We start from the raw sequence: 22,974 nt of genomic DNA on the forward strand, positions 1-22,974 counted from the left end.
ATATTACTTCGATATATCCGTGCACTTGCGGACGCATCACTTCCCTGCTTAGAAAGCATAATGGGCTTTTGATCAAAATCATATAACTTCAAGAGATTATTCTTCATGATAATTGAGAAACCTTTCTTAATGAGCTGACATACACTCATCAGATTGCTCTTCATGCCATGAACATACCAAACATCTTTGATCAGAACGGTTTTTCCATTCTTCAGTCTTAGTTTGACATTTCCCATACCTTCAACATTAAGGTATTTATCCTCAGCACATCTAATATTTTTCCTCTTTCTACAGTCAAAATTAATAAGTGATTTGAGTAGCCAGTGTCCATATACCACCATTCTACCAAATATCCATCATCATATTTAGAAGCCATCAATAGCACAAGTTCATCATCAGAATCTCCTCTAGCTATGTTTGCTTTTTCTGATTTCCTTTCCATGTTTGACCAACAATTCTTGGGAAAGTGATCAAACCTATTATAGTTGTAACACTGAACCTTTCTCTTGTGAAACTTCTCATTTCCCTTCTGATGTTTCTTCTCATCAGAGTTAGATGCTTCTGACTTCTAAACACCACCACCGCGTCTCTTTTTTACTTATACTTCAGTCTTTATGTAAGCAGTATGAGAATCTCAACAAGAAAAACAATGCTAGGGTACCTGATTACATCTCTTCAGTTATTGATCACAAATGAGATGAAGGATTGTGGAGAAACACTATCTAACATAGAGCTCTAGTTTGATTCACAGGGAGATACGAGTGTACGTGAGATATGTGTGATTGATTTCGTTTATTGAATTCACTTTGAATTGCGATCAAAATCGTTATAGAATTGCATTTCTTGATTTTGCGGGATCGGGAAACACAGGTGTTTGGTGAGATCTGAGTGAGTTTCTTTGCACAAGAACAAAGATGAACGGAAGCAATAGCTTGAATACAAATCTTCCAGTGTTTGATAGAGACAATTAGAATCGGTGGATAATTCATATGCGTGTGTTATTTGGTGTTTAAGATGTTCTTGATCTTATCACCGACAGTTACGTTCTAGTTGTCGTAGATGCGATTGAGGAACAGAGAAACGCGTAAATAGATATGAGAAAGAAAGATCAAAAGGCGTTGTTCTACATCCATCAGTGATTGTGAAGGTTGCGTGGGACATACTGGCATGGTGCTACGATGGCATTTCATTAGTGAAGAATGTGAAACTTCAGTCTTTATGTAAGCAATATGAGAATCTCAACATGAAGAACAATGAGGGGGTAACCTGATTACATCTCTTCAGTTATTGATCACAAATGAGATGAAGGATTGTGGAGAAATGCTATCTAAACAAGTTATTAATGAGAAGGTACTTAGACCTCTTATTCCTCAATTTGATTACATTATTGTAGCAATTGAACATTCTAAGTACCTCTGAACCATGAGAACTTAACCTGGACATTTCAAAGACAATCTAAAATCAGGACTCTTTTTTTTATAGCAACATCATTCTTTCACCCCATCATGAAATAACGACAGGGAAAAAAAGTAAAGTTATGATCAATTGCACGTGAGACGATAATTACCATTTCCGACGTGAAATTAGCCCTTTAGTACGTTTTTAGTTGGGTAATAATGTAATAATGGTAGTAATTAGTTTTTATAAATTGACAGTAGATTAACGTATGTGTTTTGTTGATTATGTGTTCCTAAGTTTTTTTCCATAGAGTGCATCTTAGAATATTATGGATGTGGAATGTCTCAATAAAATTTGTTGAATCTAATTATAAGAAAAATACATTAAGAATTTGTTTGTTTTAATTTTTTTAAAAGATTTTTACATATTTTTGCAAAAAAAAATTACAAATTTTTTTTAAAAAAATACTTCAAATAAAAATTAATTTAAATAAAATTTAATAAAATATTATTTTAAATATGTTATCATTTTATTTTATATAAAAACACTTATTTTTGTTATTTTGAATAACTTCATAAACATTATTTTTTTGAATTTTTTTAAAATATAATTTGCTTTTAACTATATTTTAATTTCCAATAATAAATATATATGTTATTGAGTGTCAATTTTTTTAATTAATAAAAGATAAATTTAAATAATTTCTATTATTTGAAAAATATCATAAAAATCCTTTTAAAAAAAACTTTTTTAACATTGATACAAAGAGGCCTTGAATCTATTTATTTTTGTTAGAAGTAATTCATATTCAGAAGCTATTTTTAGTTAGAATCCTTGTATTAGTCAGAAGGCGTGGAGACAATTTAGTCATAAGTTACATGCTTCAAAACCTTTCTCAACGTAGGTGAGAAGTTGCATGTTCAGTACCTTGTTCTAAGTTTTATTAGCATAGTTAGTTGTCCTTATGTGACATAGTTGTGCTTATATATGTTACATAGTTTGCTTACGTGGAATTCTTATTTTTGTGTATTTAAATAAGTTTGTTACGATGAAATCATAATTTAATTTCTCACCATTGCGAGTTTGTTACGTTTTCTCTCTTCTCTCTCTTCTTCCATCTTCATATGCATCTTCAACCTTGTGCACCAACATTTGGTATCTAGAGCTCCAGTTTGATTCACAGGGAGACACGAGTGTACGTGAGATATGTGTGATTGATTTCGTTTATTGAATTTGCTTTGAATCGCGATCAAAATCGTAATAGAATTGCATTTCTTGATTTTGCGGGATCGGGAAACACGAGTGTTTGGTGAGATTTGAGTGAGTTTATGTGCACAAGAATAAAGATGAACGGAAGAAATAGCTTGAATAGAAATATTCCAGTGTTTGATGGAGACAATTAGAATCGGTGGATAATTCATATGTGTGTGTTGTTTGGTGTTAAAGACGTTCTTGATCTTATCACCGACAATTACATTCTAGTTTTCGTAGATGCAACTGAGGAACAGAGAAACGCGTAAATAGATATGAGGAAGAAAGATTAAAAGGCGTTGTTCTACATCAATCAGTGACTGTGAAGGTTGCGTGGGACATACGAGCACGGTGCTACGATGGCGTTTCATTAGTGAAGAAGGTGAAACTTCAGTCTTTATGTAAGCAGTATGAGAATCTCAACAAGAAGAACAATGAGAGGGTACCTGATTACATCTCTTTAGTTATTGATCATAAATGAGATGAAGGATTGTGGAGAAACGCTATCTAAACAAGTTATTAATGAGAAGGTACTTAGACCTATTATTCCTCAATTTAATTACATTATTGTAGCAATTGAACATTCTAAGTACCTCTGAACCATGAGAATTGAAGAGTTGCATACTAGTCTAGAGGTACAATAGTTGCATCTGACTGAGAGAGAACCTCTGAAAGAGAGCTAGAGCAGGCTCTGAAGGCATCTTTTGGTAAGAAGAGTCAGAAGCAGTCTTGGTCATAAGTCAAGAAGAGACGCGGTGGTGGTGTTTAGAAGTCAGAAGCATCTAACTCTGATGAGAAGAAACATCCGAAGGGAAAGGATAAGCTTCACAAGAGAAAGGTTCAGTGTTACAACTGTAATAGGTTTGATCACTTTCCCAAGAATTGTTGGTCAAACAAAGAAAGGAAATCAGAAAAAGCAAACATAGCCAGAGGAGATTCTGATGATGAACTTGTGCTATTGATGGCTTCTAAATATGATGATGGATATTTGGTAGACTGGTGGTATATGGACACTGGCTACTCAAATCACTTATTGATTTTGACTGTAGAAAGAGGAAAAATATTAGATATGCTGAGGATAATTACCTTAATATTAAAGGTATGGGAAATGTCAAACTAAGACTGAAGAATGGAAAAACCGTTCTGATCAAAGATGTTTGGCATGTTCTGTTAGAACAAGATTTGTTCTGATCAATTATCTTAGTTTTGATGATAACAATAATATGAATTTTGCTTAAGATAATATGGTACTCTAATCCAATGCAATTTCCTTTTCAGGAAATATATAAAGAGTATGCATAATTCAGCGCTCAGAAGCTTTGTCTCAAAGGGTTCAGCATGCAACATCAGAACATGGTCTGGCAAGACATCAGAAGATGGTCGAAGCAGAATCAGAACATGGGTCTATGGAAGCATCAGAAGAACATGAGATCAGAAGCACTGAAGTTCTGATGGTATCACGCTCAGAAGCACTTCAAGGTCAGAAGATCAGAAGATGCTATGCACCAAGCTGTTTGACTCTGATGATATTCAAACATTGTATTCACAAACATCAGATCAGAAGGAAGTACAAGTGGCAGGCTACGCTGACTGACAAAAGGAACGTTAAAAGCTATTAAAGGCTACGTCAGTAGACACAGCGTGAACAAGGCTCGAGGTAGTTGACAAAAGCGTATAACATTAAATGCGATGCTGTACGGAACACGCAAAGCATTAAATGCACTCAACGGTCATCTTCTCCAACGCCTATAAATATGAAGTTCTGATGAGAAGCAAGGTTAACGATTCTGAAGAAAACAACTCATATTAACTTGCTGAAACTCTGTTCTACTCAAAGCTCAGAATCTTCATCTTCATCAAAGCTCACTACATTGCTGTTGTAATATATTAGTGAGATTAAGCTTAAACGTTAAGAGAAATATCACAGTTTGTGATTATAGCTTTTAAGAAGCAATTGTAATACTCTTAGAATTGATTACATTAAGTTGTAAGGAACTAGAGTGATCGTGTGGATCAGTATACTCTAGGAAGTCTTAGAGGTTATCTAAGCAGGTTGTAACTAGAGTGATCGTGTGGATCAGTATACTCTAGAAAAGTCTTAGAGGGTATCTAAGCAGTTGTTCCTGGAGTGATCAGTGTGTGATCAGTAGACTCTGGAAGACTTAGTTGCTGACTAAGTGGAGAACCATTGTAATCCGTGCGATTAGTGGATTAAATCCTCAGTTGAGGTAAATCATCTCTGCGGGGGTGGACTGGAGTAGTTTAGTTAACAACGAACCAGGATAAAAATAACTGTGCAATTTATTTTTATCTGTCAAGTTTTTAAAGCTACACTTATTCAACCCCCCCCCCCCTTTCTAAGTGTTTTTCTATCCTTCATGTTCCTGGCATGAAGAGCAATCTGATGAGTGTGTGTCTGCTCATTCAGAAAGGTTTCTCAATTATCATGAAGAATAATCTCTTGAAGTTATATGATTATGATCAGAAGCCCATTATGCATTCTGAGCAGGGAAGTGATGCGTCCGCAAGTGCACAGATATATCAAAGTAATATAAAAGATTGTCGAACCACAGAGACCAATGTCAACCTACTGTAATCTATTGTTGCTTTGTAAAGCAAAGGCTAATGAATGTTTGATTAAGGGGAACCTAAGAACTAAAACTAAAATAAAACTAAGATTAAGATAAATATAAGAAAATAGAGACCGGAATGTGATTCTGCGTACTTCGGGAACTATGTAATTCGTTGGCTTATAAAAATGTTAAAAACATATTTAGTAGAAAATATTAGCTTAAAGAATAAACCTCACACTCTCGTGGTTTTGAATAAAGTCACGCTCTTCAACCGTAGGATATTGCTCTCGCTCGCCCACATAAATCAAGGAACGCGGTTTGAAAACTAAACAAGTTCTAATTAATCCTAAAGCGCTCTCACTGTGTTTAGGATTAATGCCTAGTTTTTACTATCTGGTTCGAACCCCACGCTCTCGCAGTGCCGGTTCGAACCTTAATAGATCTCTCACTCTCGTGACGAAATCGTGGTAGGTAACCTTTCACTCTCGTGACAAGGTTACCTAAATTAATATTAAAAACATAAACCAAAATATAAATTAATAATAATAACTTAGCCAACACAATAATTACCCAGTCACGTCGGAGACGACGGTCCTCACACACCGGACTCAAAACAATTTAGCCGGACATGGAATTAAGCGTAAACAAATTAAACAGGCTGGTGGAAATTAAGAAGAACAAGGCAATTATATTAACGACGATAAATAAGAATAAATAAGAAAGCATAAAATAAAACCTATAAACTATGAAATAAAAGGTACTGGAATTAACTTCTGAAATAATCTTCGCGTAATGAAAGGAAACAGAACCTAAATCTAATGGTGTGGTAGTTCCTCGATGTGAGAAACTACCACGTTTACATGGTAGAAAAAATGCCTAAAAACTAAACAAAAAAAAGCTCTGTCGAAAAGAAAAGAAGAGTTCCCTTTTTCTGATTAATGTCGAGTATTTATAATGCTTTGAGTTCAGCTAGATTGAGAAAATATAGGAGGAAAAGTAGTAGCTTTCGTCTTGGACTTAGTTCACGGAGGAAAATAAGGAAAGTTGGAAAATAGGAGGAAGTTAGGGCGTGACGAGCAGAGTGTGAGTGTGTGAACACTAAATAAAAAAAGCATGCCGTTCAGCAGGAGGGGGAGGGCGCCGACCGGCGTGGCATGGTGTGTGCCCCTCGTCGTGGCATAAATGTGACTAACGTCACACATATATATAAATATATATATATATATATATATATAAATATATATTATATATCATTTTCTTCATTTCTTCCTTTTTGGTGGTTTTAAGCTCGATTCTTCTCCACTTTTGAGACTTTCTTCATACACGCCATGTAAATAGTAAAAACCTGAAAACATAGAAAATACCGGCATAATACGAATAAAGAGTAACATAATTAAAATAAAATAAAGACATAAGTTATGTTAATCAAGCCAAATATACGATACATTATCGCGTTATCAAATACCCCCACACTTAAACCTTTGCATGTCCTCAAGCAAATAATCAATATGACAATTTATAAAATATGAGTTAAATGCAATTACATGACACCATATCGAATTGTACGCGGTTGCAGTATATTTTCGTTAGAATGATAAAAGCTCAACTTTAACACTAAAGTCACGGTAAAGACACTAAACAACTCCGCTTATGAAAACCATTTCGAATCATGCTATCATAGCTCAACCTAGTTCTTTTCGCTAAATTTCACCCGTTTTCATTCGAGCGCAATCACATTAAGCCCTTTATCTTTACACGTACATAGTAGAGTAACCGGTTAGTGATTATGATCCTTATTAGCATGAGGTTCTGGCACTTATTTGTGGTAACCTCTTAACCAATTGCAAGTTGCGGGGGATCGAACCGTAGTTCGTCCTACCAAGTTCAGTACCAGATACTTCTGAACCAACTGACAATGGTTTTCTTTTTTATTATTCGTAAGATACGCATCCTTTGGATTAAATGACCGGGTGAGGGTCACCTAACTTAGTTGGTGCATTCTTTAAGCGTGACAGTAAAAAATTTAACTTTTTCAAATATTCGGGATCATTCACTTATATTCATCGGCTCTCTACGTAGTTTGTGTTTAAGACGGTGCCGACTGCTAAATAAACTACTTGAGGTTACTTTAAAACTAAAGGTTAAGGTTTCGGTATAGTAGGTATTCAAATCGGTCTTGTGTATTCGAGAGTTCTAAAGTGTCAAGACCGTAATGATTTTGTCTTAATTTCACTCTAATTTCTAACGTATCTTTAAAATGGGCGACCTATATACTTTCGAGTGTGTGTCATGCGTTGAAATGAAAATATTGTTGTCGGAGGTTAAATTTTTTTTTTTAAAATTTCGAGAAGATTGACAACTGAAAAATCACGTATTAAGACTCAACAACATACCTAGAGAACTATAAAGCGATAAATGAAAGCGGTAAAGTTCCTCCCCCACACTTAAACCAAACATTGTCCTCAATGTTTTGATAAAAGGTGGAAAAGGAAAAATAGAACCTGTGTGAATGCTAGATCCTCGGCGTGCCAAATCCTCTCTGATTTTGCTTTTGTTGTTCATATTGGCGACACCACCAGTAGCGACATTCGCATGAATGTCCGTGAGCACCTTGCTCATTTCCAAGATTGTCATCTAGAGATTCTTCGCCTAGAGGTAAATGAGACGTGACAAACGATCCATCTCTTTATTTTCTGCAACTTCACACATTAAAAGAAAAACATTAAATTAAAAACTCGTGGGTTTCCTCCCACACAGCGCTTTGTTTAACGTCGATAGCTCGACGGCTCAAGAGTGCAAACCTTCATGGTGGTTCTCTCGAGAATGACTCCTCGGTTGAACTTTAAGTAATTGTCGTTTTCCATGGCTACTTATCGCGCCATCTCACATATCCCTCACCTTTTATTTTCTTTCTTCTGTGGGGTGGTTCATTCTTTTGATCTTGTGGTGGTGGTTCTGGATTTATCCTAAATATCAGCTTTTCAAGTTTGAGCTAAGTGATTTCAGCCATCACCTTAAATGCTGACCTTCCCCTCTTAACAGTAATGACATCCCTAGTTTCATAGTCCTCGAAATTTCTCTTTTTATGCAAGACTTCAAACAAGGGTGCATTGGTGTGGGTATTTTCCAATACCTTCACTTACATCTTCGATTGTGAGTTTATCGTAGCTTCCATAAAACTTTGCAGAAAACGAATCGGTGAGGTATGGGGAGGAGGAATTACAATAAGTGCTTCCTTCTCAATCTCTTCTACATCCTCCCTTTTGGATGATGTTGGTGGATTTTCCTTAGTCATTACTCTTTTCTCACCGGAACTCTCCTCAATCTCAATATTACTTTCGTCAAACTCTTCATCACTCTCCTAAAACTCATCATAACTCTCCTTAGGATTTTCATTTTGTTGTTCACTACTGGTTGTTACAATATCCACATGCTCCCCAAGGAAAGGTCCTAGATGTTTTTGTTAAAGCAGGGAGATTTGACTTGCCACGGCCTCATTGTGAGTCGCTAGGGACTCAACCACAATTGTCAGTTGCCTAAGGGATTCATTAATTTGAAGACTTTGTTTTCTAAGATCTTCATTTTGGACAGTTTGTGTCTCTACAAAGTGCTCCATCACCGATTCTAACCTAGAGTGAGTTAGCGCCTCATCAGAATCCTCCATTGATGCTTCGAAGTTGAAATTATGTGATTCTTGCGGTTCTTCAAAGTGGGTTAGCATCGCATTTTTCGTTTCCACAAAGCACTTCGTCATCGTAGATTATAGCCTAGAAAGAGTTTGTGTTTCAATAAAATTCTCCATTAATATTTCAAGGTCGGAGTTATGGGATTCAGGTGACTCCTCAAAGTATTGATTGTGGTGATCGTAGAGGAAATTCGGTTGAGGATAAGTTAGTTTTGAATTGAAATCCTCGATGAATGTTTGAAATTGGAATTGTGGGATTCTTCAGACTCCTCGAAATGTTGGGATTGGTGGTTGAAGAGGTAGCTTGGGTGAGAATCAGGTAGTGACGTGTTGAAATTCTCCAATAATATTTCGTGGTCGGATTTATGGGGTTCTTGTGATTCCTCGAGATATTGGGAATGGGAATCAATAGGGAAATTTGGGTGCGGTTCCTCGAGATATTGGGAATGGGAGTTGTAGAAAACATTTGGGTGATACATCTACCTAGGATTATAAGATAAATATTTTTTATTTTTTATTTATTATTTTTTTAATGCCTTAGTCTATACGGTGTAACAACGGAGTTACAAAATTGACTAAATTGGTCCCCGGCAACGGCGCCAAAAACTTGATGCGTCCGCAAGTGCACGAATATATCGAAGTAATATAAAAGATTGTCGAACTACAGAGACCAATGTCAACCTACTGTAATCTATTGTTGCTTTTTAAAGCTAAGGCTAATGAATGTTTGATTAAGGGGAACCTAAGAACTAAAACTGAAATAAAACTAAGATTAAGATAAATATAAGAGAATAGAGACCGGAATGTGATTCTGCGTACTTCAGGAACTCTGTAATTCGTTGGCTTATAAAAATTTTAAAAACATATTTAGTAGAAAATATTAGCTTAAAGACTAAACCTCACACTCTCGTGGTTTTGAATAAAGTCACGCTCTTCAACCGTAGGATATTGCTCTCGCTCGCCCACTTAAATGAAGGAACGCGGTTTGAAAACTAAACAATTTATAATTAATCCTAAAGCCCTCTCACTGTGTTTAGGATTAATGCCTAGTTTTTACTATCTGGTTCGAACCCCACGCTCTCGCAGTGCCGGTTTGAACCTTAATAGATCTCTCACTCTCGTGACGAAATCGTGGAAGGTAACCTTTCACTCTCATGACAAGGTTACCTAAATTAATATTAAAAACATAAACCAAAATATAAATTAATAATAATAACTAAGCCAACACAATAATTACCGAGTCTCGTCGGAGACGACGGTCCTCACACACCAGACTCAAAACAATTTAGCCGGACATGGAATTAAGCATAAACAAATTAAACAGGCGGATGGAAATTATGAAAAACATGGCAATTAAATTAACGAAGGTAAATAATAATAAATAAGAAAGCATAAAATAAAACCTGTAAATGATGAAATAAAAGGTACTGGAATTAACTTCTGAAATAATCTTCGCGTAATGAAAGGAAACAGAACCTAAATCTAATGGTGTGGTAGTTCCTCGATGTGAGAAACTATCACTTTTACATGGTAGAAAAACTACCTAAAAACTAAACAAGAAAAAGCTCTGCCGAAAAGGAAAGAAGAGTTCCCTTTTTCTGATTAATTCCGAGTATTTATAATACTTTAAGTTCAGCTAGGTTGAGAAAATATAGGAGGAAACGTAGTAGCTTCCGTCTTGGACTTAGTTCACGGAGAGAAATAAGGAAAGCTGGAAAATAGGAGGAAGTTAGGGTGTGACGAGCGCGTCTGAGTGTGAGTGTGTGAACACTAAATAAAAGAAGCATGCCGTTCGGCAGGAGGGGGAGGGCGCCGACCGACGTGGTATGGTGTGTGTCCCTCGTCGTGGCATAAATGTGACTAACGTCACACATATGTATATGTATGTATATATATATATATATATATATATATATATATATATATATATATATATATATATATATATATATATATATATATATATATATATATGTATGTATATATATATATATATATATATACATACATATATATATATATATATATACATACATATATATATATATATATATATATATATATATATATATATATATATATATATATAAACATGGGGCCCACCACGTTTATTTATATATATATATATATATATATATATATATATATATATATATATATATATATATATATATATATATATATATATATATATATATATATATATATATAAACATGGGGCCCACCACGTTTATTTATATATATATATATATATATATATATATATATATATATATATATATATATATATATATATATATATATATATATATATATATATATTATATCATTTTCTTCATTTCTTCCTTTTTGTTGGTTTTAAGCTCGATTCTTCTCCATTTTTGAGACTTTCTTCATACACGCCATGTAAATAGTAGAAACCTGAAAACATAGAAAATATCGGCATAATACGAATAAAGAGTAACATAATTAAAATAAAATAGAGACATAAGTTATGTTAGTCAAGCCAAATATACGATACATTATCGCGTTATCAGGAAGCAACAGAACATTCAAGGTGAATGTGAAAATAACTGAAACTAAATGCCTTAGTGCAGATGGTGCTGAAGGTGGCAGTGAGCTATGGCATAAGAGATTGGGGCATCTGAACTTCAAAAGCTTAGGACATTTGAGTTCTAATAAGTTGATACATGGTATTCCTAAGATTGTGAAGCCTGAGAAATCATGTGATATATGCATGAAAGGCAAGCAACCCATATTGCCATTTGCATTAGAAGTGGCTCCAAGAGCAAAGCATGCTCTGGGAGAAGTGCATTCTGATGTATGTCGACCATTTGAAGTACCTTCACTTGGAAGAAACAAGTACTTTATGTCTTTTGTGGATGAGTTCACGAGGATGAAATGGGTAACACTTATCAAGTTTAATCATGAAGTGTTAGTCGAGTTTCAGAAGTTCAAGATGAGGCCGAAAAACATAGTGGTAAGAAGTTGAAAGTTCTCAAAACTGATGTTGGAGGTGAGTAAAACTCTACATATTTCAAGAGGTTCTGTGAGAAGAATGGAATTGAGCATGAGGTGAATGCTCCATACACTCTTCAGTAGAATGGTCTTGATTGAAGAAGAAATAGAACTTTGCTTGATATGACAATGAGCATGCTAAAAGAGAATAAGCTCCCTCACACCTTGTGGGGAGAAGTTGTTACCACTGCAGCATATGCACTGAACAAGTATCCAACCAAGAAGCTGAAGAAAAATGTTCCTTTTGAGAAATGGTTTGGAAATAAGCAAAGTGTGAGTCATTTTAAGATATTTGCTTCAGTTTGTTACAAACATGTTCCAGGTGTAACTAAAAACAAGTTTGATGATAGAAGCAAAGTAATATTGCTTATTGGGTACCATAGTACAAGTGCTTATAAGCTTTATTGTCCAGTCACTAATAAGGTTAAACTCAGCAGATATGTCATTATGAAAGAATCATAAGCATGGGGTTGGACCAAGTCTCAATCCAAATTTGGTGTAATGTCAACACCTGAGTTAATTTTTGAAGATAATTCTGAATCTGAAGGGAATTCTACCTCTGAAGATAAGTCAGAGTCAGAAGATGACTCTGAAGCTGAAGTTGAGTCTGATTTTAAGGGAGACTCTAATGATGAGTCAAAAGCTGAAGGTGATTCTGAAGGTGGGTCATACTCTAAAGGTGAATCTGATGATGATCCAGATTCTGATGATGATCCAGACTCTAGTGATCAAGCCTCTGAAGGGGGTCAAGCGTCTGAAGATGGAACTTCTGAAGGTATAACTTTTGAAGGTGGTCCAACTTCTGAAGGTTTAACTTTTGAAGGTGGTCCAAATTCTAAAGGTGGTCCAACTTCTGAAGGTGGTCCAACATCTTATACTCTTCCTAAACTTGAAAAAGATTTTGAACAAGTTCAGAGGCCATAAAGAATTAGAAAAATACATAGAAGATTTGCAGAGTTTGACATGTTGCAAGATACTGAGATAGAATTTGAAGGAGAAGTCATTCAATGTGCTATGTTAGTATACTCTTAACCAGTTAGTAGTAAAGAAGCTCTCAAGAAGAAAGTGTGGCTGAAGGCAATGAAAGAAGAACTTGAGGCTATAGAAAGAAACAAGACTTCGGAGTTGACTGAGCTTCCAAAAGAGAAGAAATTCATCATTGTTATATGGGTTTTCAAGATAAAGCTAAAACCATATGGATCAATTGGAAAACATAAAGCAAGGTTAGTTTCTAGAGGATTTCTACAGAAATCTGGTTTAGACTACTTTGAAGTGTTTGCTCCTGTAGCTAGACATGAAATAATCATTTTGGTGATTGCTATAACTGCAGATAGGAATGGGCTTCTGATGTATTTAGATGTGAAATTTGCATTTCTGAATGGTCCTTTCAAAGAGGAAGTTTATATGTCACAACCTCCTGAATTTGTGAAAAAGAATCAGGAAGGGATAGTGTACAGGTTACATAAAGCGTTGTATGGACTCAAACAAGCTCCTAAAGCTTGGAATCTGAAAATTGTTTCATTTTTTAAGCTTCAAGGATTCATAAAATGTGAGATGAAATATGGGGTTTATGTTCAGTATACTTCTAAAGGCAATATGATTCTGGTGTGTCTCTATGTTGATAACATATTGCTAACAAGGAGTTGTTCATATGAGATAGTCAAGCTCAAAAAGGTGTTGATGAATGAGTTTGAGATGACTGATCTGGGAAATATGGTATATTTACTAGGGAAGGAGATTATGTACTCTGAGAAGGATATAATTTTGCATCAGTTGAAGTATAAACTTGAACTTCTGAAGAGATTTGAGCTAACGAATTGCAAGACTGCAATCACACCTGCTGAGACGAATCACAAGTTGGATTCTGATGTTGAGAGGGATGATGTAGATGCTACAACTTTTAAAAAGTTGGTTGGCTAATTGAGATATCTTTGTAACACCAGACTTGACATTTGCTATGCAGTTGGAATGGTGAGTAGGTTTATGAATAAACCAAAGTGGTCACATTACCAAGATACTGTGAGGATACTGAGGTATATGAAGGGGACTCTGAGGTATGGGGTTTTATTCTCTTCTGGTGTTAAATTTGACTCATAACTTATATGTTATTCAGACTCTAATTGGTGTGGAGACAGAGTTGACAGAAAAGTACTTCTGGATATTTCTCCAAGTATCTGGGAAGTCTCATTTCTTGGTGCTCCAAGAAGCAACCTATGGTTGCCTTGTCAACTTGTAAAGCTGAGCACATTGCAGGTGCTTTGTCTATGTGTCAAGTTGTTTGGCTTATGAACTTATTGCAAGATTTGAAGATTAAGGTGAGCAAGCCTATGAGGTTGATGGTTGACAACAAATAAGCTATAATTGTTGCCAAGAATTCAGTGTTGCATGGAAGGAGCAAACACATTGACACGAAGTATCATTTTTTTAGGAATCAAGTTCAGAATTGAGTGCTAGAAGTTGTGCACTATAGCACTCAGAAGCAACTTGCAGATGTGTTGACTAAAGTTGTCAAGACTAAATACTTTATCCATTTGAGGGACGAAATTGGTGTTGTATATTTAGTTAGCTGAACATTAATTAAGAGATGGTGTTAGAAGTCAGGGTCGTCTTTAAGGGTGTGCAAGGTGGGCTACCGCACATGGCCTCAAAATTTTTACGGTTAAACTGTAACTAAATAGGGCCTCATAAACCTTTGCCACTATTAAAATTGGGTTAAATAGGGCCTATAATTATTTTTTCATGGTTGAACCATGACTTACCTACAGAGGGCCTCCAAAAAATTGAGACGGCCCTGTTAGAAGTAATTCATATTCATAAGTTGTTTTTAGTCAGAAGCTATGCATTAGTCAAAAGGTCTAGAGACTGTTTAGTCAGAAGCTACATGCTTCATAACCTTTCTCATCGTAGCTAAGAAGTTGCATGTTCATTACCTAGTTCTGAGTTTTATTAACATAGTTAGTTGTGCTTACGTGGCATAATTTATTTACGTGGCATTTTCATTTTTGTGTATTTAAACAAGTTTGTTACGGTGAAATCACGACTGAATTTTTCACCAGTGAGAGTTTATTTCGTTTTCTCTCTTCTCTATTTTTTCCATCTTCATCTTCATGTTCAACCTTGTGCACAAAGAATTTTCTATTTTTTATTTATTCCCGGCACTGTTTATTTTCCATTTGGTTTTTCTAGCCGAATAAAATTGTTTACAGTAAAAATAAATTATAAAAATATGATTAATTTATAATGTATTCATTAACTAACTAAATTATTTTATATGCATCATAAATATATTTAAACTGATTTCACGCGAGCGACTCTAATAAGTCTAGTTATTAAAAAAAAATTAAATAACAGAAATATAATACATTTAATTAGAATCAAAGATTCAATACAAATGCAATACAAAGAGGAATATGATAAAATAAAAAAAAAAATTTATCATCGGATAATTCATGAAGAATGGAATTGTCTCTTTTTTCTTTATAAGACAATGTTTGGGAATTTTGATCACTTAAATAGAATCAAAATCTTGTCTTAATCAATGTTAATAATTACAAAAAAAAATCAAATTCAGCCGGCTTCATATAATTCTTTACAAATGGCAATGCCGTTTCTTGTTTTGTCCAATGTCCATTTGTGTTACTTCTTCTCCATACATAAAATCAAAAGAATTGCATGATGGAAATTTATTTAGATCATACAAAGTATTGGAAACCTTAGAGACAAACATGTCGCATGAAATTACCGAGGAGACAGAAGAAGAAGAGTCTCAATGGTTTATCAACACAAAATATCAAAAGGAAAAGATCATGAAGATTATACAAAACCAAAAATCTCTATATTCATCAACAACATCATCATCATCATCATCATCATCATCATCATCATCTTTATCATCTAAATCTAGTAGTTTGTTGGAGTTGATGAAAAGTGGAAGCACTTCTATGAGGAGATTATTTGACATGGAGCATACAAGTTTGTCAAATCATTTTGATTATTATAGTGGCTCACCTATTATTAAGCCTATTTCTTTGTGGGATAGTGATTCGGATAGAGAATTTCAAGACCCTTGGGCTTTGGTCAAGAAGGTTGGATTCACAAATGGTTTTGGTATTGATAGAGAAAGTGAGTTAGCTTCAAAGGGTACTCACATGGATGAAGATTTTGGATCTCATACTAGAAATGATAAAAAGGGAAAGCATAAATTGACTAGGAAAAAATCTTTTAGGAGATTACCAAGATTTGGTTTGTGGAGATGTGGAAGATTCAAATTTTCTTTGAGGTTAAGACAATTTAAATTTCGGATGTGGGGTAGAAAATTCAAGTAGAGTCTTTTAATTGATGTTAAATTTTGATTTCGAATATGAATGAAATCAAGGTTTATAAAAAGAAAAGGTCGCAATCTGAATTACAACATCAAGATTTTTTATGCCTTTGCAATAGCAACAAGACTACAATTAAGACATCATTTGTTGCTTTTGGTCACAATTGTTTGCAATATCAAAGAACATGATGCAATCTTTGGCCGGTTGACGAAGATTTGAAATCGGAGAGTATGTTCTTCTCAAAATTTCAGGTTAGAATTCTGCCAAATACTAACAAAACCTGTATTGGGCCAATTCATACATGTCTTTGACTTTAAATAGATTTTGTTAGTGGACGGTGAAATTGATTCTCTCAGATTAATCAGTCATATGATCAAATATTAAATTTTAAAAAAACACAAATAACATTGGCGATTAAGGCTGCATTTAATAGCTATTGTCCACAATATCAAATATTTTGATGCGACTACAATTTAAAACCATCATGGAAATCATTGCAACCATCAAGTCAAGAAAAGTGTCTTAAAAGAGGATTCCTTCAAAAAAACTTGCAAAGCTAGCCTTTACATGACACAAGTGTTCCTATACATTAGAGAAAAAACTATTACAAATGAGTCAATGATTTGATACAAGTCTTGCTATGACACTTCCTTCTTCAATAACCAAACCACTACTTTGTTTATTCCATAGATGAACACCATAAGTTTCACTACCAAGTTGATTTAATTTGGCTTCAACCCATTTTTCTTCAACTCTACTATTACCCTTCCTAAAGAAACCATCTATCTTAATCCAATCAACCGGATAAAAGGCCATGGGTGGCAAAATGGTAAAATCCAAACCATGTCTCTTTCCAAGCTTTTCAACAACTCTAGAAACAAGGTAAGGACCATTATGCCCCCATTTGTTTCCATCAAAAGTCAAAGCAAATTCATCAATGAACCTTAGAAGAAGTGGATGATTCTTGTCAAAAATAAGAACAGCATTGTTCAATCTTGTCCAATGTTTAAACCCTAAATCCATGCTTTGTGCTCCAATACAATTCCTCAAACCATTTAAAGGCTTCAATAGTATAAAATCCATGTCTAAATAGACACCACCATATTTGTACAAAATAGCTAGTCTTATCAAGTTAGATAGATTTTGAAACAAAGGAATCTCACCAGGATCTCTTTTTCCTTTCCTTAACTCATGAAACCAAGATTCAGCTAGAGTGCTTTTGAACAAAAATGGCAAGTTTGGTGTTATTGCTTGGACTTTGAAGCCTTTATCAATGAATGGTTTGAGAATTTTGTAGCCATGAATTGAGTCCAAACTTCTTGATAGAATTGTTAAGCAAGCTTGAGGTTGGACTTTGAAGAGACTTTCTATAGACAAAAACTCTCTTTCTCCAAATGAAGTTGAAGGTGAAATCCATGTCATGAAGAATTGTGTGTCACATGAATTCTTTTTGAGAAATTGTTGGATTCTAGCATGGAATTGTTTTGCCAATTTATTTGACTTTAGAATCTTGAACTCTTGTAGATTCTCTTTAAACCATGCAATTCTTTGTTCTTTGTTGAGGTTTAATGGAGCAACTAGCACTTTTGGATTTGCATAATCAACTTCATTTAGTTTCTTCTCTTGCATGGAAATGAATTGTAATAAAGGTTTGTGATTGTGATTATGATTATCAAGAGTACTAAGAGTTGACCTTTGAGCTTGTAACATGACAAGAGGTTCTTTATTTGTAGCATGGAGTTTGAGGGATTCATGGTAGATAAAATGATCACTTTGTATGAGAAAAAATATGGTAGATAGTGTGATTAGAGAAAAGACACAAAAAATCTTGGCATGTTGTTTGAACATTCTAGTAGAGTTAGAAGTTGTTCTATTTGTGATGAGAGATTTGATGGGAAAGAAATTGTGTATAGTAGAAATAGGATTAGGTTTGACTTTCATGTTTGGTGATGTTTTGAGGAAATTCTTGTATGTTGTCTTTGTTTGAAGCATTCAAAATTGAATGAATGTTAAATTTCTACCATAGCCGCCAATGACATGCACTCACATGTCATAATAAAACATACTACTTTATTATATACACTCAATAATTATTATAAGCAAAAAAATTGTTTTTAGATTTATAGAATAAGAATGTATTTGTTTTGAAATATGATCAAATATATTAATTATTTAAAAAATTTAAAAATAAATTTTATTTTTAGTATTGACTGAAATAGTATTATTAGTTATTGTTATTATTTTATTTAAGATTTAATGAACTTATTAATGCATTTGATTATTTTAAAATTGTAAAACTAAATTATGTTATGCTTTTATTATATAAAAAAAATGAATTTTAAATTTACTAAATAATTGTAATATTTGATATTTAGGTTAGCTACATTATTTATTTAAAATTAGTAGCTACCAATCTGTGGAGGCTCCATTAAAATATGAAGCAAAATTTTATATAAAATTATTTAACAGAATGATTGGTATCTAATATGAGATATTGAGATAAATACACTCTCAACATGTATCACTAATCGGTAGAAGTTGGAGTATTAATTTGAGTATTGTGAGTTTATTTATATATTTATAATTTTTATTTAATAATGTTAAATTTGCATTGTTGTGATTGTACTCTTTCCATTTGAATTTTATTTTTACTTTAATAAAAAACAAAAACAAGAGTGGTCTATGTTTTTTATTCAGCTTTTAGTAAAAACTGTTAAGAAGAGTAGTTAGACCTAACTCAACCTTATAAAACTGGTTTGTAGGGTGAAGATTGCCCCCATTAATAAGGACATGTTCAGGCCATATATTATGTGATTATATTATTTAATGTGAGACTCTTAACAAAAATTAACTACAGTAAAAAAAAAAAATCAAATAGACTTGTCAATTCTATAGGTTATCACCTTATTTCGATGTATATTTCATTATTTAAAAAACTTGGACTAACTTGTTCAAATTCAATAATATTTTCCATTTAATATAACATCTTTCAAATATATAAATTTTTTTTTTTGCTATTTGCACCGGTGTCGACCCACCACAGGTGGGCCACTAATCCGGCTCGTGTGGAGAGGCATGCACACTGGCCAAGCAAGATTGTTCCGCCTGGGAATCGAACTCGGATCTTTCAAATATATAAATTAATGATATATTGATGATGGCAAGTTGATTTCGAAATTTTTATAATTTCTTTTCTTGGTCATGGGGAATTTTTATCATCAAATCATACTTATAAGGCAAGTTGCATGATACGCATACAACGTGCAAGAGGTGGAATTGTTTTTTAATCACAATTATTATCATTCATTTGGAATATTATATTTTGTTAGATGAGTTTTCATAGTAATTTAGATTAGTTAGTATTTTAACCATGCTATTTTATTATTCAACTAATTCCACTTCCTTTCCATTCTATTGTTTCACCTTCCATTCTAGTGTTTGACCAATTTATTTGAGACAGCTTTGAGGGTTGTTTCTTCTACGGTAAAACATTGATTTTTCAATCCCACAAGTGAGAAAATCCTAGGCAATTACATGCGTGCATGTTTTCCTCCTACCCATTTATACACTAGAACATCAGCTGGCTTAAGTGTTAACTTTCTATTTTGTGGGTTAGTCAAAAAATTTATAGGCATCTTTTTCTTCACAAATACACATGGTCTCTAAAATAATCTCAAACAAATTCAAGTCGATATTTGAATCATGAAAGTTCCCTACAATAAATACCCTTAAGATAAGTGTTTGGTTTCCTTATATTAGACTCATTTAGATGAATTTATCTAAATTTGTGTGAATCATGTGAATTCCTCTTACTTATGTTATTTTAAAACCATCACAATTATGCATACTAAGAGGATTATCATTCCACTCTTCGGATCCTCCCGAGCATGGTGAAACTTATGGACAGCATGACATTGTCTCCCAAGAAAACAATAGTGATGAAGTAAAACTAAACCGATTTCATTTAGAGACAAAGTTCTAGATAAATTAGTTGTAGCCACAAAAGAATGTATTGATACATTAGCACAGAATTTGGCTAAATTGAAATTGATCAAAGAAAATAGGCTTTTAACTATGTTTTATGTACATTTAAAGACCATGAAAGAATTATCTACACCATGAAAATATGTTGCGCCTCATTCATACCCTTGATAATGGACTTCAACAATATTTGGGTCTGGACGAGCGTTTACCGCATGGTGTTCAACTTGGTCTTTAGATCCACAATGGATCTATTAGACTGGATGTAGGCATCGAACAATAGAGGCTCCAGCATGAGCCCTTTAGCATATGAGTCTCTATTAAATTGGACATCTTTCCAGACTCCAATGGAGTTGCCATTTTATGATCGTTAGGGAATTCAAATGAAACGTTAAAGTTCTCTCGCACATGACTCTTGGCAACAAAGTCCCCATTACACAGGGATTTCGCTGCCTTGCTCCCCAAGGGAGTTGAGGAAGTGGTTTCCTTTGTGGGATTTCCAACAAGGTCCGCAGTTTTCTGGACGTACAAGTTTATAATTTAGTCGAGCTGGAAATCTTTATGTTTTTTACCCTAAAATGGAGATGAAGTCCCCTCAACCAAACCGTACTTTATAGTCGTCAAAGACCTAAGAAAAAGAAAAGTCGCCCCTTCAGCCAGTCTCCTTTTTCCCTTGCCCGACAAGCCGCCAGAGTGACTTTTGGGGTCATTAAACCACTTCTCGTCCTACTCATATTTATTCATATCATGAAGATCTTTCCTCTCGGCAATGGACATTAGAGTCATCCTCTCTACAAGCAATGAAAAAAATAGTCAAAATAAATAGTTCAATTACAACTCATAGATGAACATCAAACTGACACAAATAATCTGCAATCTTGTTCTCATGGTCATCGCTTTGAAGACATGTCATGTGTAACACCCCTTTTCTAACCCCAAATTATAACAATTATTCATAGAGTATTCATATGCATACAATAAAAAGGGCGTCACATGTTATTTTAATCGCAGTGAAACCCAAAACAAAATACAAAACATGCATTGATCATTTCATAACACAATTTGACACTTCATGCTTTCATATATAATGCATATCACACGCGGAAGAATAAATACAATTCAAACAATTTCAATGAATATATCCCATACTATATTCATCTACCAATTCAAAATAACATAATCACTATGCTATATGAAATCCAAGATCTAGGCAACATAGCCTTTAACAACATATCCAAAGTTTCGGTCAAATACAAACAAGATGGCAATATCCAAACATAAGCATAAGTTCAAATGAAATTCCCCCCAAGTGTTACATGATCAGAGCATATGACTCGCTACCTAATCAAACAACAAACTCAGAAGCTCCTCGGCTAAACCCTCGGACAAGCTCACTACTCGTCGGAACCTGCACGATGTCACGATGAACATCATTCAAACAGAAGGGTGAGAATTCAAATTATTATAGATAAACATAATAATGGGAAATGCAAAACACAACAAGAATACATTTCACAAATCCATCACTCTTCTCAAAACATACATTCATATACTATGTATCAAGTTTCACGCAAACCAAATCACATTGATTCAAAACAATCACATAGCAAACAATGTGACTCGAATGTAATAAATGTTATTCAATGCATGTGGTACTATATGTGAACCCAAAGTTTCACCGCTTTCTGATTCAATATCTAGAATCCAAGCCACGCTTCCGATCCGGACAAGACCAAAGCCACAATTGTGAACCCAAAGTTTCATCGCATTTGTTTCAAAGCCACCATTGTGAACCCAAAGTTTCACCGCCTATGTTTCAAAGCCAACCATGCATGCATGTACAATTATCACCAAACATATGCAATTAATATTATTATACAATCTTAACATACCGCATACCATAATAATTCACACAATGAATTACCCACCAATTGTACACAACACACATGTCAAATAACAAACACAACAATTTACAACAGCTAGCATATATTCAATCACACTCATCATTAATATCATACCACATATCACGCCAACCATTGCCATTCACCATTTACCGATTCGTAGCATTCATAAAGATAAGTACATGGTATTCACACAACAACACCATACTTAATTCACCAAGTGTTAATCAATCCTATCATATAGAATATCAAGTTAGCTTCCTAATGGTTTGAACGGCACATAAAACGGAGCTACGGATCAAAAGTTATGAACATTTGAAATTTTTCAAAAACATGAAATATTCGCCCGGCGCACACATTGGCTCGCCCGGCGCTCTGTGGCAGAAACTTGCCACCCTCTCGCCCGCTACGCTCGCTCGGCGAAGGCATGTAAGCGCTCGCTCGCCCGACGAAGTAATCCGTTCGTCCGGCGCTCCGCACCAGAAACAAAAAAATGCTGATGTGTTTTTAGCTTTCCAATTCCAAACCAAATCCGATTTTATCTCAACAAAACTCAATCCAACAGCAAATTATCACATATTATAGGTTCCTATTCATGTTTCTAGTTATGGGTCATCCATACAACACATTGAACATGAACAAATCACAAAATCTCATTGATTTAACATAAACCCTAACATTTTTCAAATCTATGAAATTGAGAAAATAAGAGATTATACACAAAGCATACACACAACATTACCCAATCATATAAACCTATCATAATTTGGATTCTAACCCTTATCTCAAGTTAATCTCCTTCTATCTTCAAGAATCTCACAATCCTCTTCTCTTCTATTCTTCTT

At 34.2% G+C, this 22,974-nt stretch overlaps 2 protein-coding genes across 2 annotated transcripts; one reads left to right on the plus strand and one right to left on the minus strand.

Annotated features, from left to right (window-relative positions):
• Nucleotides 1-12,426: 12,426 nt before the first annotated feature.
• LOC131636710 (uncharacterized) lies at nt 12,427-12,849 on the plus strand. The gene has a single exon (XM_058907319.1). It carries the CDS (start codon nt 12,427-12,429, stop codon nt 12,847-12,849), a length of 423 nt encoding a protein of 140 aa, XP_058763302.1.
• Nucleotides 12,850-16,360: 3,511 nt separating this feature from the next.
• Nucleotides 16,361-18,210, minus strand: LOC131636717 (uncharacterized). Its single transcript, XM_058907325.1, has one exon. The coding sequence runs from the start codon at nt 18,186-18,188 to the stop codon at nt 16,863-16,865; it is 1,326 nt and encodes a 441-aa protein (XP_058763308.1). The 5' UTR covers nt 18,189-18,210; the 3' UTR covers nt 16,361-16,862.
• Between the last annotated feature and the right edge of the window lie 4,764 nt (nt 18,211-22,974).

This window comes from Vicia villosa, unplaced genomic scaffold, assembly GCF_029867415.1.
Source record: "Vicia villosa cultivar HV-30 ecotype Madison, WI unplaced genomic scaffold, Vvil1.0 ctg.001812F_1_1, whole genome shotgun sequence".
Classification (NCBI taxonomy): Eukaryota; Viridiplantae; Streptophyta; class Magnoliopsida; order Fabales; family Fabaceae; genus Vicia; species Vicia villosa.

Bases quoted from the DNA above. Each gene is read 5' to 3' on its own strand.
- LOC131636717 (XM_058907325.1), bottom strand. From the start codon at position 18,188: ATGAAAGTCAAACCTAATCCTATTTCTACTATACACAATTTCTTTCCC.
- LOC131636710 (XM_058907319.1), top strand. From the start codon at position 12,427: ATGTCAACACCTGAGTTAATTTTTGAAGATAATTCTGAATCTGAAGGG.